This window comes from Bemisia tabaci, chromosome 6 (assembly GCF_918797505.1).
Source record: "Bemisia tabaci chromosome 6, PGI_BMITA_v3".
Classification (NCBI taxonomy): domain Eukaryota; kingdom Metazoa; phylum Arthropoda; class Insecta; order Hemiptera; family Aleyrodidae; genus Bemisia; species Bemisia tabaci.
Window position 1 is genome coordinate 16660383 of NC_092798.1, and position 20149 is coordinate 16680531.

Consider the following 20149-nt stretch of genomic DNA (forward strand, 5'->3'; position numbering starts at 1 on the left):
TACCTCAATATTAAGGTAAAAATAGTCTAAAACGGATGACCACGAAAGAACGGGTGAACAGATGAAGTGGTCAATAAACATTCGGGCTCGGGTTGCGCACGCTACTCTTGCCCACACCAATGATGGATTGACCACAGTAGCAACATTCCGGGGTTTGACTCTTGACCCCTCCGTTTACTTGTTTCTGATTGTTACACCGTTTTTTAATTAACCTTGCAAAAATACGATCCATACAATCCAAGGACTCGCCAGCGTGGTAAGAAAACTTCTTACGAAATGTTAAGTATGGTTTCAGCGACTCGAGTTCAGAAACGTGGTGAGCCGATTCGAACGGAATAATTGATGGGGCAACCTTAAGGGTAAAGAATGAACGACAGGCAATAATCCATCTCAGTAATGCTTTTTCGGTAACGTGGACTTCAAGGCGAGTTGTAATTTGAAGAAACCGCAATTATTACTTCGCACTCGGGAATAGATGGACTCTATCTTGCGTTTGCAAAATTGTTAAATTGCACATTAAAATCAGAAGACTAAGTGAATTGATCTGTTCAAACAACATTCAGAATTATAAAATTGTGAGCCTCAGGACGAATCAATCGATTCAGACCGTTGGGATTTTTTTTTGTTTCCCCGTTTTGTTTTGCTCTTGTTGTCTTTGTTTCTCACATACCAACTAAGTAACAAAAAAAGGGGAGAAAACTCTTTAAATTTGGCCCAACACTGTAAGTAATAGGATGATAGAATAGTACTGGGCTCACACAATTTACATTGACGACTTTGATTTACTGATGAGGTCTAAAGAGACTCGAAACGATGTAGAGTGGATCTCTCGGCGCACGGTGGATCGAGTCAATAGGAGCGTCGGACAAAATTTGGAAACATTAAACGCTTATAAATCCGTTTGTATACGACTTTGAAGTTCTGAAAGTGGTTTCATTGGTTTTCTCGTGAAATTTTCTTCGAGTAGCACCCCATAAAGTTTAAAATGTGACAAATTAAAAATGAAAATTTTCAGTTTTAGTCAAAAATTTATCACGACCGACCTCTCTGATCGACTCGATTCCTTGTGCGGCATGACTCCAGTTTAGTACTCTAATGCATCTGTCTGAACCGAACTTTTTTCCCCTCAATCTTGCACTAATCACCATTATAGCTAATTTTTTTCCACTTAAATGCTGATTTCTGGAATTTTAGTCCCAAATTTCCCTGCAGAATAGTGTGGACCCTGCAACGCTGTTTTACCATCCTGTTACTAACGACAGAATTGACCCGGCTGCGTTCAGCAGTTAGAGAGATCACCCGGTATAAACGTCTCAACTAAATTAAGCAGCAAACAAGAACAGTCACATTTGAAAAAGACATAAGACGGAAGAGTTTCAAGCTTAGCTCACACTTACCTACTTCTGTCAAAAATTTAGAGCCTAGGAAAAATCTTTGAAATGCAAAAACAGGTAATGAACTTTACCTCTGATATTAAGTCGAATGAAGGAATAAACCCTATTCTTGTTTTCATATTTTTAAAGTAGGTCCATTTGTCGAACAAATTTCCTTTTATGATGTGTCAAGTTATTTCCACTAATTGTAAGAAAGTTGTAAGATCTCAGCGTTGCGACGCTGGAAAGCACATGTAGGTATTAGTTGGCCTTCAAACCCCCGACACTGAGCGCTTATCAATCACGTATTTTCTCATTTTTTTCTTCTTCTCGGATTCGAGTATCTTAATAAATCAACTCACGAGAGACCTTGCACCGATATTTACGAAAAAGCTTTCAAATTCATTTACACTAAGTTTGAAGGAATGCTGCATATGGAGATCTCTGGGGTCGAAATGGGGACCGGAGGATAAAAAAGAACCTTGCATGCCATCTTCGAAGACGATAGTGAACTAATTAGTATAAAAGTCGTGCGTTTGAGTTTTCGATGGTCCATATCGGGGCTGAATTGAACCGATCACCAGTAGTATGGCAGTCGTCAAAACCTTGACCAAAATCAAGCGGAGCCTACATTGAGTCCATTCACATCGTGCGTGGTAAAACTCATCGAATTCTCGTCCAAATTATTGGAAAATACAATGGATTTGTCTTAACCTGGAGGTTGTTGCAAGACTGAACACAGCAACAGAGTCCCTGAGCGCAAAAATGAATTTTTAAGCCTGATAGATACTTAGTTTTTGTAAAAGTTCAAAAAACTCTTGGTTTCATGAAATCATAAAAATGTTACAATCTGTCTTATCTTGTTGATCATAAATCTTACCTAATATTTAGCACTATTATTACATAGGGTCGAGAAAAAAAATCAACTATGTTCAATCCAAAAATTGCTTAAATATTACTTACTAGTTTGTTAAACATTATGTACCAAATTTAACCTCCTAAATTCACAAAATAACGTACGATCATCGACATGGATATTCAAATTCAATCTCACGTACATCTTAACTTAATTTCGCAGTCAGAAACTATACTATTTTTGACTCATGCATAGAAGTAATTATATGCACGGGGAATTTGATGTCACATATTATGTTGTTTCTTTATCGATCAAAAAAAGTGTGTTCCTTTTGGTGTAATGCAGTACAAGTATTTGAGCCCGACTACTTGTCCCCAACTCCCAATTCGAAACCACGGAAAATTTTTCGGATTTAGTTACATATGAATCGTGCATTTTTTTTTATGACTAAGTGTTACGAATAACAAGAAACCCTAGTCGATCATTCATTCAGTCTGGGACCCTCCTCCTGTCTGCAGAGTAAGTGGCCATCCGTCTGCACTGACAATACCAATAACAATGACAATGGAACACGCCCTAACTCTCGCCTGGATAGATAAACTTGGCCAAGGTTGCCACTTCATCATCACGAATCTGAAAGCTATCAAATGAAGACAAAACATATTAGATGTAGATTCTCAGTAAAGTGGTACCGGCAGATAGCACTGCAACATAAAATCGGAGTCCTGTATCCTCAGAAGGAAACTCTACATCTGATTCCTATTCGCTTATTTTTTTCGGGGCTGTTTGTAAAACACGTAACGCTCGGTGGGAAGAAAGGCCCAGGAAAACGTTTCAGCATTTTTTTACGTGTTACTGACCATGAACTAAGTCATGCGCTAAGTATTGGGTTTTACCTCTCACAATTTCATTTCTCAATTTCCTCATTCATGCAGTCTGGTTACAAATGGCAAGCCCAGCCCCCCTCCCGCTTGTTTACTATAGCTACTACTCAAAGCACATGTAGGTATTAACATGGATATAATCCCCAATAAATTGTACACAAAATTACAAAGCCAGCCGTTCATGTTGCTTGTAGGATTGAGTAGAGTACCTGTATAGGGAGACTGTGGACATGTCGAAAATTATGAGGTTAGGTGATGGAGCTCTTAGACCCCAAAAGGGTAGGCAATCCATGAATTCAAATTATCCAGAGTGATTTATAATCACAATTGTTGGGAACTGTCGTTGGTAAAGCACGTATTTGACTTGGTTTTTGCATGAAGTTACTCATTTTTGCGGAGGAATGCTTACCTATGAATTGTCTTGTCTATTTTCGTTTGATATTGGAGTCTAAAGATTGACAGTGACATTTTTCGTTTTCAAAGGTTACCTACCCTTTTGGGCCCTAAGAGCTGCATATTTCGAGTTGTCCATACTCTCCCTATATAGGTGCTCTAGATTGAGCAACTCTCTTGAAGAAGCAATCTACCCACGAACTTAATTGACGATCGAAAATATTCGGCATCTTCTTGTGTGTGGTCTTGCTCTGAAACAGTGAGAATCTTCAGTAACTACCGTTCAGACTTGACACCTCCGAGCTTTGCGACCTAACAATCAAACTGATACTCCTCGACCGCGGCTGCCAGTCTGGAAAAAAAGCTTTCCCTTTTTGCTTTGGTTTACAGAATGAAATTACTTGGGGTCTCCGGGCAAAGTGACAACTCCTCCTCAAATATAGAGCGTGGGTAAGGGACATTGTTCTGGGGGTTTCGGATTGTTTAACCGTGTTAAATTCATGCCCCGAACCACGTGTTAAATTGAGCGAAAAATCATGTATGCTGTATGTACCTAATTGTTGCAAATGGAATAGGTGGAGGCGTGAGGGTATGATTAGAACTACACTTATTTCTTAAATATCATTTTACTTATTTGCAATATTTATCCAAACCACGAAAAGCGAGGGCACGCGCCATCATGATCGATGGAGAGATATTTTACAATTGGGAACTACAATTATTTCTAGCTCAGTTCAGAAACAACGTATGTACTATTAGTTTCCTTATGCCACCTCAGTGTTTTTACGGAAGAGGCAGAAATTGTAGTTCCTAACTGCAAAATGTAGTCCACTATGTTCGAGTCCATCTGATGCGTTAAACTGTTAAGTTGGACTGCAAACTTCAAAACTTCATAACTCCGGTTTGGTTCAGCATTTATGACCCAAAATGTTTGTAAAAACTCTGTTGTGCTCTGATATCGATAACTGAACTTTCCATTCGAGTAGACGAAGATTCTCTTTCATGTTCACGTCACTTATGTTCAAGTGCTAATCTTTTCACTTAAACATTAAATGCAAAGTAACTATCGACGGTGCGTAGGTTTCAAATTATTTCAAATATTAATGTGCAAGCACTATTCTGAAAATTTTCCTTCGCGATCTTTTCTGTTAACATCCAGTGGTTATGGGAGACCGCTATAGACATAATTAAACATTTCATTATTTTGTTTAAGTTTCCAATACTGATTAATTTCCGGTGTATGTTCATGTTAATTATTGCGAGGAAGAGCGCGGGTTGAAGAGGTGGATACGAGGGCTCATTCTCAGCTTGTGACCGGAATAATTCGAGAACGCCTAAACTGACCGGTGAAATTGTGCGAAAAACGAAAGCTAACAATTGATTTCGTCTTCGTCCACTCCACGCAGCGTGACGGTCAGGATGGGAACTTTATTTGAATGTTGTTCACCACAGAGCATTAATTTACTTCTACCACCGACCATAAATAAAACCGTAACCGCAAACCACGTGAATACTGGTATTGCAGATGCCAAATCTCCCTTAAAATAGTCCGAAAACTATTAAGTCGTAGAGTAAAATGCTTGTGATACACATATTGAGAATATTTTGGTACACAAACTCAGAGTTCCTAATTGCACAGTGTACATAAACAAAGATCCTATTTTAATCGATTTTTTATATCGAATTTTTACCGATGTAATTTTCCTTGAATATTTCGTCAATTTTCTGGCAAAGTCTCCAATATTATTTCTTATAGGCAATTTTGAGTTGCATCTTAAAAATTAAAAAATTGCACACTAATAAGCGCGTTTCGCTGCTTCAATAAAAAAAAAAAAAAAAAAAAAAAAAAAAAAAAAAAAAAAACAAACGGAAAGAGGATTTTCGATATTATTGAAATATTGCGTAGCAGAATACTCGCAAGCTCCCACAAAAATGTTCCTTAAACATCATATCTAGCAACTGACATCAAATTGGAATTTTATCGTCAACGATGAGAGGTGTTCGGGATAAATCGAATTTAAGATTGTTTATTTTGATCTTGATAAATCGTAAGTGATGATCATTAGCAAACCGTATTAATGTTGTCGTTTTTTCCTTTGTTTCAGATGAGGCAGAAACTGCCGTCACTCGCGGGGCAGGTTCTTCTTTTGACAGTATTGGGCTCACCTGCCATTCTGTCAGCGGAACAATGGAGCCGCCCACTGGCGGAAAGAAAATCGGACGACTGGATCCCAATCCCAAAGAACCCACAAGTAAGACAGGCTGAGCACGGCAGAGATCTGAAGACATCAGCATCGACGTCAATCGATCAGATTGGAAGTTTATTGACCCCACCGGTGCCCCCTCAGCAAGTGTCTCAACAATCGCGAGTTTTGCGTAACCCATCCCCACAACTGACCGGGAATGGATTCTTCAACCCGCAATTCAAGGCGCCTCCTCCATCGCCATCAAAGTCGCCAAATCAAAATTTCTTCCAATTCTCAACCCCCCAGTCGTTCCCACCGAGGCCGCAGCCATCGCAGCAAACTTTCAAAAACGAAGCCGTGAATAATCAGTTCAACTCGTTTTTGAGCCAGGATCCTAACGGGTTCTCTTTGACGTCCGTGCCTAATCAATTCGGACCTCCTCAGCAAGTTTTGTTCCCACAGACACATTTTCCTTCCCCATCATTTTTCCAAAATCAAGCTTTCGGAGACCAAAGCTTACCCGGACGCGCACCATCAGTGCAACAACCACCTAAGCCAAGTGAACCTACAAGAACCTCCAAGGTCCGCTTCCCTGAATCTAATTCCGGAGAAGATGGGAAAGAGGAGATTCAACTTCTGTACGTGCCGGTAGAAACTCTTGCCCAAAGAGGACGAACCCCGAACAAACTGAAACCTAACGATGGTAGCAAATTTAGAGATGGACCTCCCCCAAGTCAGCCAAACTTCTTCCCACAACCGCAGATTCCTCCACAATTCTCTGGCTTCCCGCCATTCCCTCAATTTAACCAGCAAGAATTCCCACCCGTACCACAATTCATTGATGACTTCAGTGTTAAACATAGGTTCAACAAACCGCAAGAGAAACCAACAGAAAAACCACCGGTATTCCAAAATCAGTTCATACCTCAAACCTTTGCACAGCCCAAATTCCCGCAAGAGGCGCCTAAAGACCAGCAAAATGTCCAACAAGACTCCCAAAAACAACCACCCAAGTCTACCGTAGATTTTGCCGCTTTAACACAACAGTTTGCTCTCCCAGAAAAAGCTCAATCCAATTTCCAGTTCGAATTTGGACCTCAAAACTCACAACCAAACTTCCCAACTGCACCACAGCCAGGGTTCTTCGCTGAGCCTCCACAGAGTTTCCCCGCGCAACCCCAGCAGGGTTTCGTTCAGTCTCAGTCCTTCCCAGAGCCTCAACAAAAGTTCAACCAACCCAGCACCACCACTCCTAAAAGCGCTGAGACGAACTTTAGGCAACAAGAGGTCTCACAATCGATAAACGAGGTAACACCCACAAAATCCTCATTCCCTGAGACATCTCCGAGTCAACAACCGGCCACGAACGAAGCACCAGCCAACGCACAACAATTGCCAGGAATGACATTGGCCCAGTTCGCAGCAAACGAACAGTTCTTCCCTCAATTCCCAGAGCAACCCGCTTTTGCTCAGCCAAGTTTCGACCCAGCACCGCAACCCCAGATCCCTCAATCACAGCCCCAATTTGAGAGCCGGCCTCCATCAACCACTTTCTTCCAGCCACCACAACAAGACATTTTCCGACCATCCCCACCTTTGCCACAAGAGGATTTCCAGAATCAGCCATTCAACTCCCAACCTCAATTCACAAGTGGGCGAGTGCCTGCTACTTTACCACCACCTCACCAGCCACCCCTTTCAGTCTACATGGAAAACGTTGCTAAGTCAAAGGTTGGGGAGGTTTTGAACTTGTTGAAGAACTCTAAGACTATTCCGGTTTTGGACAATGTCGGCAAGGATACTCCTCAAATATTTGTTGGGCCATCCAGTCTAGAGCCACCTGCAGGTTACGTCAAGTTTGAGCTTCCGTACTTATCTTCCTTGGACACCAACCGCATCGAAAGGAAGGTCGACAAACTCCCCTTCTTCGTGGCTCCATTGAATTTCCAACCACCTAGCGGTTACTCCAAGATCCCATTCCCTGCACCACACATTGGGTCAGTTGTCGTGTCAAACGCGACTATCTTGAGAGCGGCTCTGCACGAGAAACCATTCGAACAACAAGGCATATTTGAGCAGTCCACACCCTCTCAGCCGCTCTACACTCTGCCTTCTGAAATAAATTCAATCAGTCCGTCTCAAGTGAATTCTCTGCAGACTACACCCCAATTCTACACAGAGGAACAGCAACAAGTCACAGAAACAACTACTCAGAGGCGAACTCGTTATCGAACCACGACCCCACCGTCCTCCAACTATCAACCCCAAAGACGCCCATCTTCAGGCACTCGTCAAAGGAAGCCATTACATAGAGGATTCCCCAAGTCACAGTCAACAACTACAACAACGACTGAGATCCCTCAGGAAATTTCAACAGAGGCTCAATACGTTCCACAACCAGAGGTCACACAGCCGAAAACCCACTTCGGAACGCAAGATCAGTTCATTGAACAGACTATAGTCCCTGCGGGTGAACAAGGAAACGCGGAGAAACAGCCACCCAGTGAACAGAACTCGCAAATAACTCTCGACCAATATTTCCAACAACAACAACGTCAACAACCATCCCAACAGTTTGATGTTCCTAACCAACCCACGGCAGAAGGTGGCCAAGTCTACGCAGAGCAATCCAACGGCCAGCAAAGTCCTCAAGATCAACAGTACTTCAGTCAGGGCTCTCAGCAGTTCGGCCAGGATCAACCAACGTATAATCAAGAGCAAAAGCCGGCGGAAGACCAGTACACATTCCAGCCCCAAAAATCTGAAGGTCAGAATGAAGCCACCCCCGCAGTAGAAATCAGCAGCCAAAATTACCAGAACATCCTGTCACCATCCCAGTACCACTCGGAAGTATCCGGAAAAGATCAATACGTAAAATCAGAGAGAGTTCCGGAGCAAGCACCGGTCCAACAGTCCGTCAATGGTGAGCCAACCTACCAGCAAAACGACCAGATTAACACGGTCAACGAACAGCAATATGTAAGTCAAAACCAAATTGATCAGAACAGCTACAGACCGACCGAGACTCGTTACGAGCAACCTCAGCCAGACACGACAGTTGCATCTTACGTAGAGATAAATGAGCCGGAGACAGAGAAACCTGAAAAGTTTACGAAAACCAAGAACAAGTTCTTCGAAAAGACGCAAGAGCGCAAGGAGTACACCATTCCGGACCAGACAAGCATTCTTCAAGCACATCAGAGAATGAACGCATTCCTCGCACAAGAACAAGCTGACAGTAGCACTTCCCCACAAACAACCGTGACGACCGAGGAGACAACAACGAAGAAACTTAGAGGAAAAGTGCGTGCTCGACAGAGGTACCAGGGTAGAACGTCGACAACCGAGACTCCTGAAGAACAAAATTACCCCAAGAACTTCCGCACGCAAGAACAAGCCGATCGAACTAGCCAAAACTACCCTGTTTACAGACCCACAGAAGCTGCAGTTACCGAAGAAACCGCCTCCTCGGAGAGTACCCCATCAAGGGTGGACAAGTACAACAGATTCAATCGAAGGAGACCCCTACGACCAGCATCTACTTCAACCACCACTTCAAGCTCTGAGGAGGTTTCAACCGCTGCAACCAGGACTCGAGTGAAAGCAACCAGAGCACCACCAACAGCCTCAAGAGCTTTGAGTGGCCGAACCAGATCGAGAAGGCCCGGCACATTGACCACCGAGGCTCCATCAACCACCTCAACTACCGAAACTGCTTCGACGGAAAGTCTAGACTGGGGCACGTACGTCAATAGTTTTGCCCCCTCAGCAGGAGCCAACGAGATTGCGAGTCCGTATGATGACAAATCCATAACCTTCCACAACATCGAATCCCACAGGAGGAACCCCAGCTACAACAAGGTGAAGAATGATGGTTACTGGAACAACGGCGTTACGATTCAACAAAGCGAAGGAGTCGAGGTGAACCCAGAGACATTCGCGCCCACCGAGTCCACTGCTGCGTCGCGGTCTTACACGAGAGCCGACACGGAGAGCAGCGCGACAACCAGAGGGCTGGACAGGAAGGCGCTCTACAGACAGAGGCTCAGGCAAGGTGCTGTTCAGAATGACGAAGTAAATGTTGCAGCTCAACAGAATCAGTTGAGGAGGGCTAATGCGCACAAGGAGAGGATTGCGGCTAAGAAGTTGGCTGAAGCCCGAGACCGGGATGCAACTAGCTATGATGGAAACAGCTTGCAAAGCGAGGGACGTCAAAGAGGAGAGGAGGATGGTCAACAGAACAGGGAAACAAGCTCGCAGAGTGAAGGAAGGCAGAGAGGTGACGGTTTTGACAATCAGCAGAACTTTGAAACGAACAGGGACTCAGACGCCGAGCAACAGAGGAATACTGAATCAGCCGCTGGTAAAAAGGTAATGAAACATATTTCCACTCCTATGTTAAACAGTAAGAATCACATGCAAAATCGATCGGTTTAGGTAGTCATAAAATTTAGTTTTGGTGATTTACGCTCACAGAATAGTGGTGATAAATGGAATTTAAGTGTATGTTCGACTTCTGTCCAATATTAACGGAGACTTCAACCTCTGAAAGTAACATGGATGACGTCATACACAGTGTCTTTTGCAGAGCGACACGGTTCTTGCTATTTGACACAGAGACTGCATGCTCGGATGGGTCTTATGATCCAAGCTGAAGTCATCATAATATAAATGCTTTGACGAATTTAGATTTATTATCTTTTACATTTATTTCTATGATGTCCATAAAAATTTTGTACAGGCTTTTATAAAAGCACCAAAAAGTTGGGTTGAGAGATAATATCAAAGATGATTTTTCGGAAGAACCAAAAACAAGAAGATGGTAACTGGTAAACTAAAATCAATTTTTTCTCTATGTGTTTCAGGCTGTAGTTGGACGCAGGCGAGGCGCCTGGGTGCGAGTCCGCGTAAAGAAGCCGCAAGACGTGTTCGAAACCGCCGAGTCTCAGAGCTTCGCTAAACTCTCCGGAAACGCGCTGAAGAACATCGAAAAGCCCCAGCCGGAAGCCGGGAAGGAACAGTACGTCAAACAAGTCTCCGTGGACCAAGTATCTCTAGTCGCAGACCCCGCTCAAACCAACCCGATCCCGGAGGAACAGAAACCCGAAGAATCATCACCGCAGCCGGAGACACCGGAAGTAACCGCGCAAGATTCGGCCCCGGAAGACACCCCGGAAGTCACTCCCGAAGACATCAGCCCTCAGGTCTTCCAGAAGGACATCGGGGACATGATCCGGCAGATCATCAACGGGGAGAGCGAGGTCGACGAGGCCGAGAGCCACAGGGACCAAGAGTCGACGGAGGTGGCCGACGATCGACAGGTCAGCGAGATGCTTGTCGCCACGACGACCCCGGTCGCGCCGAAGAACGTCTCGGTGGCGACGACGACGACGGAACTGGAGGCAGAGACTACGCGGCATCCGGAGGAGGAAGTGACGACGTACGCCACGACCATCGAGCCGGAAGCCGAGAGGAGCCGGCCCACCGAACCCATCACGAGGAGGGCCGTCCCCACGGCGACCACGACTGAGATCTCCCTGGAGACAGAGATCTGCTACAAGGGAAGGTGCGTTAAGAGTAAAAAGACTAAAGCAACTGACCTCCTGCCTTCGGAATAGAATGTAAATCTGTAGAGGAGCCCATTTGCAAAATATTAAGTTTCGGGTCTGAAAGGTCTCTCTCCATCTCGTTCTCTCTTTTTCTCGGTCTTCTCATCTTGTGACTCCCGCCATGTAGGCGAGATGTACCGCTGCGTTATGGAAGGATAATTGTTACGAAGGGATCAGCTGAAAAACGAGGGGGGTGTGTTTAGGTGATTCCTTAAAAAGTTGCATAAATTCTGCAGATCATTAATTTCTTCGGAGGGAAAATCACTGCGCATTATTCTTTTGGAATGCTATATCAGTTGAAAACTTATGTCGACCAACTTCTTTGTGAAATTAGGAATCTGGAAAATTTGAGCAGCACTAGAATGAAATAATCAGCCACTGATTTTAAGAACCTATTTAAGTACAAAACACTTGTTTCGCTGACACTGATAGAATACTCAATATTCTCATTTCATATCGTACCGCGGGAAAAATCGTCGCTTTTAGTGAGATGAGAGAATGAGCTATTCGGGTATCCCTTGCTCAATGACCGCCTCTTACTTTTTGTTAAAGAAAAGAAGAGTCGAGGAACTAAAGAAAAAAAGAGACCGACGAAAAGAAAACTAAAGAAAAGAAGTCTAAGAGTCTAGGAAAAAAAAAAAAAGAATTAAGTATAATTCTATGGCGAAATACGGGACGAAAATGAGCCCTAACAATTGGGTTCTTTAATCGCACTGTTTCATACCATTCTGTGTCAAGGAATAAATACTTTTTCCATATAATTAAGAAACTTACAGGTGAAAAAACGGGTACCATTGGACAGTTATGGTAGCTTCTATGCAGGCTTGATGTCGCTGAATACATTTTAGGATAATACATTCTTTTGAACTTTCAAAGTTTAAAAAATGTTAAGATCAAAAAGAAGGAAAGAAAAAAATCATGTTATCAATGAGTTCTTTTCAGTTGATTTTTCGTTGGTAAAACTTTGAGGTCAGAATTTTATTCACAGAATGCATTGATGTGGTGCAGTGACATGAGATTTTAATACCCCTATATTTTCCTGTAACAAAATCATTTACTCAACTACCCTCTGATAGTAGTGGATTGACTTAAGTCTGTAGATCTTTCTCTGCACCTTTGAATCCCATCAGAATACACCTGGGAGCAAATAAAGATTGGGAACTCAAAATATCCTCAGCGGTAGCAAGTGTTGCTGAGATTGTGCACGCTGTTTCTCACCGAGGAAGTACCAGAACGTCTCATGAACTTCCCATCTAAGGATTTCTAAATTTGAATTTTGATTTCAAGACAATAATTTTTGTCCCGCGGTCAACTGGAGTCCTCATAAAAAGAGAGATAATAATTGCACAATCTTCTCATAGCACGCACGAAATTTTTAATTTCCATTCTTTAAATGTTCTCACTAAATAAAAAAGGCATGGTACTATGGCACTGTATGCGTCACATAGGTTTGTTTTGCTGTCCAAATTGAAAATTTAGGAGATCACAAATTATTTCAAATATTTCGCGTATGAGGAAGAATCTTATTTCGTACTTATACCGAATAATTTATATTCCAGTTGGGTAACATTATACTCCAAGAAACCAAAGCCGTCAGATCACCTTATTTTTGTCGTGAACTAAAATATGGTGAGTCAGGTTTTTATTGTTTTTAACTTACACTCAAGTCTTTGATTCCACTCACATCATGATAAGACCTACCGTGTGATTAAATATTTGTTTAAGAACTGATCGTCAAGTCAAATATGTTTCAAATTAAGTATGTAAATATGTAGTACGTATGTTAATGTTACTTTGATTTTAAGTATTTAATTAAGTAATTCAATGTACTGTTTTGAGGATTTCTATATCTTCACTTTTAAAAATCTGCAATCAACTTAGATAAATAACAATGCCATTTGATGAATAAGGGGCCATAAAGAAAAGTTGAAAAGTTGAAAAGGTAAGAGAAAAATAATTCAGGTAACAACGAAATTATCACTTGGAGACTTCACTTTGGAAAGACTTACATACAAATATCAGGTTTTCTATTATCAACATTTCTCATCCGTATCAAAGTGAATCATCTCAAAAAGTAAGGGAGTGAGGCGTATTAAATGCAGAGTTGAAGTTATCATTTCGTCAACTCGATAGGTTTTTGAAATTTGAATTTTTTTTTGCCTCAGGGTCTCCATGAGACTCAGTGACCATGGTACTGGTACCATCATGGTACCATGACCACCTCCAATAATGGTAGGTACTCTACAAGTAAAAACAGATTTGCGGCTTCTGCGATTCAGCTTCGAACCATACTGCCGTGCTAAGGAAGAACGCCGTATGAGCCTTCCGATGTTGCCAAGTTTCCTCCGATAAAAACCGAATTTACTGGGAAAATTGCGCATATTATTTTTCGAAATTTTCAGACAATTTTGTACGCAATTTTATCTAAAATATCTGGAAATTTCAAGGAATAATATGCACGAATGTGGTCAAAAATCCATGTTTTATCGAGGGAAATTTGGCAACTCTCGAGTGTTCATACGGCGTTTTTCCTTAGCACGGCGGCATAGGCAACGATGCCGTAACAACGGATAACAGCTGAAAATTGAATTGCTCGAGGTCAAAGCACACCGAAGACCAACTGCTAGTCAACAAATGACCTACATCGCCCCACTAGGTTCCCGACACCATTCTTGAACGTGAACGTTCCATGCTCTCCAGTGGTTTGGCGTGGATTGCGATGTATCGATTGTTCTGCCATTTAAACCTGTGATAAAGAATCGATTATCAAGGTGTTCGCTGCGAACACCCTGTTTATCGATCCTTTTCCATATGTTTAAATGGCATAACAATCGATACATCGCAAAGGACGCCACGCCACTGATGCTCTCTGCGAGATAACGTTCACTGCACTCTCATTCAAGAAGTCTCGATTCAGGATCTATAAGAATTCAGATACCATTTGAAAATGTATTCCAACAAGAGAAAAACTTATATTATGGTCATACCGGGCCCGGTATTTTTGGCCCTCAAATCTTAGACAATGAGGAGACTTTATATTTAAAGGCCCAATTGAGTCATTTTTGGAAAGGAAGGGTATAGATATAGGACCCGCCCTGGAAACATTTCCTGAACTATACGATTTTTTTCTTATTGAAAGGTCTTCATTTTATGGAATACATCATGATTGGTTATATTCGTTCTCTTTACAAGTTAATACTCGCCGAGAGTCTGAGGCCAGCACCGGCGAAAAATGCTGATTTTCCGGCATTCCAACGCAAACCGGCATTTTATCAAAATCGACCTTTCAGACCCATTTTTAGGCCAGCAACAGATGTAAAAAGCGACCGAATTGTGATGAATTCCGTATAGTAAAGAAATTAAATAAGACGTAGGGGACGCCCAGTGAGAGGTTGGCGACAGGGGGTGTTAAATGAGATAAGAGATTGTCAACTCCGTGATGACCTGTGGGAAGACCGAGCTTTGTGGCGATTAGGCGTCGCACAGCGCCAAAGAGCGCTATAAAAGCGACTCATATATATATATAAAATTGTAGAGTTAAGGGGATTCAGCGTGGGTCTAGAAACAGCCCTTATCGATGTCCCTGTTTTTACTTCCCTTCTTTATCATGATGTTAGATTTGAGGCTGAGGATGACGAAAATTTCAAAATTTCATGGCTAAGCACATCGACAAAAAACGCCCAAAGTAAAACCTTGATTTTGACTGTATTTTCTTGTCCACCAGTGAGCGTGATTTTAAAGTATGAAGAGGTGTGTCAGCGTGTCACTGCCAAGCTGTGACACAGTGGCGAGGCGAGAATGATCGCTTATCGATATTTCCTCCATTTGAAGACATAGTAAAGAATCGATTATTCTGGTCTGGTGTTCGTTGAGACCAACCTGTTCATCGATTCTTTTCCATGAGTTCAGATGGCAGATCAATCGATATATTGCAAAGCACGCTATCACGGCATCCGATGATCGAGGTGAATCATAAGAGGGAAAACCAGCCGAAAGTTAAACTCATTGGCCCGACTAGAAAGTGAATGAGTTATACCTGATGCCATACTTATTTAAAGATACGATTAATTATTAACAAATTGATGAAACTTGGCGCCCTCGCGGGTTACCGACAGTGGCGTGGCGTGAATTGCGATATATCGATTGTCATTCCATTTAAACCCATAGAGCAGGATCGATAAACAGGGTGTTCGCACCGAACACCTTAATAATCGATTCTTTACCATAGGTTTAAACGGCATAACAATCGATAAATCGCAATTCACGCCACGCCACAGGTTACCGAAGCATCTAATCGTACGAGTTTCGATGAAATAAGAACCTCCGAACTCAAGATTTTGTTACTTTTCTTCAGATGAGACGTGTCTCTCTTTTTTCTAAATTTTGATAAGTTATTAGATTGTGAGTGTGAATGAGGACACCTTACACGTCAAAAGGGCTAAGTGCATTACGATTTTGTTGAGAGAAAATTCAATGACGTTTACGGTCTGAATGGACGTTGCATTAAATAATCATTGTCAAGCTGAGGAGGTACATCTAAATTAAATCATGAACACTCAATTTTGTGAGGTGTATGTTCATGCTCATGCTCCATGCGATTTTTTCGAATTAAAACCTTTGGTAAAATATTTGATCGGTAGATCTTAAAAATAATACGAAAGCCCACTTTGCGCAAAAATATATAAAAAAATAAAATGAAATATGTTAATTTTACTCGATGTTCTCGACTCAGTGATGTACCTGGTCCTATTGGCCTGTAAGGAACTCAAATTATTTATTTATTTAGGTTATTGTATGAATTGTACATTCGCTAATATTAGAACAATGTATATTTTAGTTAATTTGTGGTGCTCAATATATTAGGCCGGGAGGTTGCATTGGTGCGCCGATTAAAACAATTCCCATTAGAAGTTCAAATGTGTCGGCTAAAAAGGTATCGTATTTTCCCATTATACGACGCATGCGAGTGGGTTTTTGACTTCTTGTTAGTTTATTGTTGTGTACCAGCAAGAATTATGTATACGGTAATTGTTCTATGAAATTTAGGTTCAAAACGAAATAATAATAATGAGAAAGAAAATATGCTGGCTCTGCTGATATTAAAAAATTACCATGTTAGTAAGATCCATTCGCCAGCTTTAAAAACCGTACTAAGCCCAACTACATGTCCAGATAATTAATTTATGTATTATAATTTTTAAAGAAATTATCTTAAGATGTAAATTAAAATATCGAATATAATTTTTTTTTCTAATTGTACTTGATGTTTTTTTATTCAATGCGCACTTCATTGATGATCCCTGGGTAAAATCAACATATTCTAAGAGGCCTACGGATTTTTTGAAGTCGACAAAACGATGAAGATGAGGAAAAAAATGGAAACTAGGGCAATACAAGTTAAGGTGATTCGATGGACGCTATATTTTAAGTCAGAACGACATGCGATATATCGCATCGGTTGGTTCCATTTTTTCAGCCACTCGTCATTTTTATCGAATTTTGAGATCGCAATTCTGTTGTCAGGAGACTAAAGAATTCACTTACCAATTTTGACAAACAAATTAAACGACATAAACGCGTTATTTTTAAGAGGAAAAATATCGCATTCGATACTGATATCGAAACTGCACTCGAATGCGATATTTTTCCTCTACAAAAACCACGCGTTTATTACGTTTAATTTGTTTGTCAAAATTGGTAAGTGAATTCTTTAGTCTCCTGACAACAGAATTGCGATCTCAAAATTCGAGAAAAATGACGAGTAGCTAAAAAAATGGAGCCAATCGAAGCGATATATCGCAAGTCGTTCTGACGCAAAATATGGCGCCCATCGAATCACCTTAACAGCTCAGTTGTCTATTTGCACATGTTGATGGTGCTTTGAATTGAACTAAAGGAATGGACCGCAGAATCAGTGAGTACAACGCAAGCGTATCTCATCGTCAGTAAATTCAGACACGATATCAATAGCAACGCCTGTACCAAGGCCACTATTCCTACTTTAAGGATAGTTAAGTTGCATATCAAAATATTGAAGGCGCTTCAGTTTTTCCAGCATATAAGCGGCCACTCACGACAGCGTAAATTAAAACTCGAGGTTTTCAGTATGATTCTACGAGGAATAGGCAGTTCCCTTCGGAATTTCTCGCTCCTTTCTAAAAATTCTGATGATTTAAACAGCTGAAGAAGGAATTCTCAAATTATTTGAAATAGTTTCCTCAATTATTAACTCCTCTTCACTCATGGCAGTATGTATAAGGTAACTCGACCCAGGTTCCGAGCGAGAAGTCGAACTGGCGCAAAGTGGATGGAGTCAAAAGGAGAGGTCGGACAAAATCTGGAAAGGTTAAGAGATCATAACTCCATTAATACAAAAATTTGAGGTTTTAATAGTGAATCCATTGGTTTCCTCGTGAAATTTGCTCCTAGAGGCATCCCTTAAAATTTAAATTGTGACGAAATAAACATCAAAATTTGCAGTTATAGTTAAAACTTTTATGTCCGACCTCTCTAGTTGATTCGATCCACTGTGTGGCGTGCAACGTATCGCGTCGAATAAATAACAAAAAAATCTTAGCTGCAGACTTTTTAAATTTTCAGCTAAAAATTGCGGTGGCCAATGCGGAATGGTCTAAGGAATCATTCGCGACAAGAAAAAAAACGCAAAATTCTGAGAAATGATGACAGTAGAGGTGTCGTCAGCTAAGTTGACGGTTGTTTACTTTCGGTTTGCAAGCGCCAACGACGAATTTGGGCCTCTGAACAAAGCGGCGTTCGCTACTATCCACATTGAAAACATTAGTCTCATGATCGTATCGTAAAAAAACTACTTATTGCGACATTTTTGTGTTTGTGATTTCTGTGTGGCTAAAAATTAAGTTACAAGGTTTGAAAGTATTATGAAACTTATCTAGGCTTGTTTTCATGCTCCTGACAGAGCCAGATGTTTTCATGTGGATAGTAGTGACGCGAATACGCCTGCAAACCGAAAGTAAACAACCGTCAACTTAGCTGACGACGCCTCTAATAGGATTTTGCCAGAGACAAATCAAAACAATCAATGCAGAAATCGATTGCGGTAGAATGTAATACTTATTTTGTGCCCAAATCCTGTTCTCATCTCCTCGAGTTCCGTAATTTTTTTCTTCATGAATGGTTTTCTAAACGCATGCGCAGCACTGAGAAAAAGCTATGGTTTATAAACCTATTAGTGGTAAATATGGAACACCTATAATAGTCGTAAATAAACTAATGATTCTCGGTCTGTGAACCATACTAAGGTCTCTGTACCTAATTAAGGTACAGAGACCATAACTAAGGTATATGTGCTATTATTATATGTAGAGGTACTACTATTAGTGGTGTTCCATATTTACCTCTAATAGGTTTATAAGCCATAGTTTTTTCTCAGTGAGGGGCTATCGTCGTTATCGATTAAAAGTCATTAATTTTTTTACTAAATCGGTGCGATATATCTTACGCCAATTCAACACCGCCCAAGATCCGGGAGGAATCACCCTCAAATGGTATCCGAGCATATCGATGGCGAAAGCCTAAAACCACGTATCTCGTTTGCAGTTTTTGAAAACCACCCCACCTATTTCCTTTTTTAAAGGAAAACAAATCGACATCATTCCTTGAAATTTTCGTAGAATTTTCTTCACACAGAGAAGAAAATTTGAGGTGGTTTTTAAGAATTGCCGCGTTGAGAAGTATTCCATTTAAAAAACTAAGTATAACAGGAAGTCTTGAACGTCGAAAACCGATATACGTAGTACAGACTTTCACCGCTGGAAGAGTTGGGCCATAGAAAGCCCATTCCCGATTAGCTCATATTTCTAGGCTGTCTAGACGTCGCTAGTCGTCAGATAGGCTGTGTCGTCATTATAAATGGTAATAAAGATTATGCAGATAAAATGGACATAAGAATCGGGAGAAAGGTCGGAGAATGAGGTATGGAGTGAGAAAAGAAATGGAAAAGCGGACGAGAAAAGAATACGAAAATGCAGGGAACTTCACGAAGAAAGCTTGGAGACTTGAACGCAGCGGTAGAAAAGTAAACCATTTCATGACGTGAAAACTCCCTGTTCGTCCAGTCCATGAGACTTTCATATCATGGTAAAACATTGTCCTTATCCACCCTCAATTAATAAGTCGGGAGACACTCGAGAAAGCTTGGAGACTTTAACGTAGCTTGAGAAAAGTATACATTCCATGAGGTGACAACTCCTTCTCCGTTCAGTCTAGGAGGTTTCGATAGCCTTAGTGAGAAACTTTCCATGTATAAACTTTAATAAATAAGCCATAACACACACAAGAAACCTTGGAGACTTGAACGCAGCGGTAGAAAAGTATACCATTCCATAAGATGAAAACTTCGACTTTCAGTCCGGGAGGGTTTGATAGCCATGGTGTTTAAATATTCCTCAATTTAACAATCAACTTCAAAGGCATCGAAAAAGTACTGCATTCTTTCTGCTTTTGAGGAACTGAATTTTTAGTTCATGTACTGAGGAAGGGCTGCAAAAGTGCTTAATACTTGCTGGCCAGTTTTGGTTGACGCCTATCAATGCGACGCAAGGTTGCTGATTTGAAAAGTTGCCAGTTTCGAAAACGCCCTCAAATGTTGCGTGATACCTCACGCGTTCCGGAGAGTACGTATAGTTGTATCATTGCGCCTTAGCAATGCGATGGAAGATTGATATTAAATCAGCCTCCACGCTGCGGCCCTGTCAGTATTCCTTTACCGCTGTTGCAGTTTTGACCGCAATGCTTAAGTGTGCTTAAGGTAGACTTGTATATAGTGAAAAGATATTATTTTAGAAGGATTTAAAGTAAACAAGCGCAG

General features: G+C 41.3%; 1 protein-coding gene across 1 annotated transcript in view; it reads left to right on the forward strand.

Moving 5' to 3' along the window:
* LOC109036810 (uncharacterized) overlaps positions 1-16560 on the forward strand; it is an 87203-nt gene extending 70643 nt beyond the window's left edge. The window contains exons 2-3 of the mRNA XM_019051186.2: positions 5612-10063; positions 10558-16560. Coding sequence (XP_018906731.2) covers positions 5612-10063; positions 10558-11310 — 5205 coding nt within the window. The 3' untranslated portion in view covers positions 11311-16560. The remainder of the gene's footprint in view (positions 1-5611; positions 10064-10557) is intronic.
* Positions 16561-20149: the final 3589 nt, after the last annotated feature.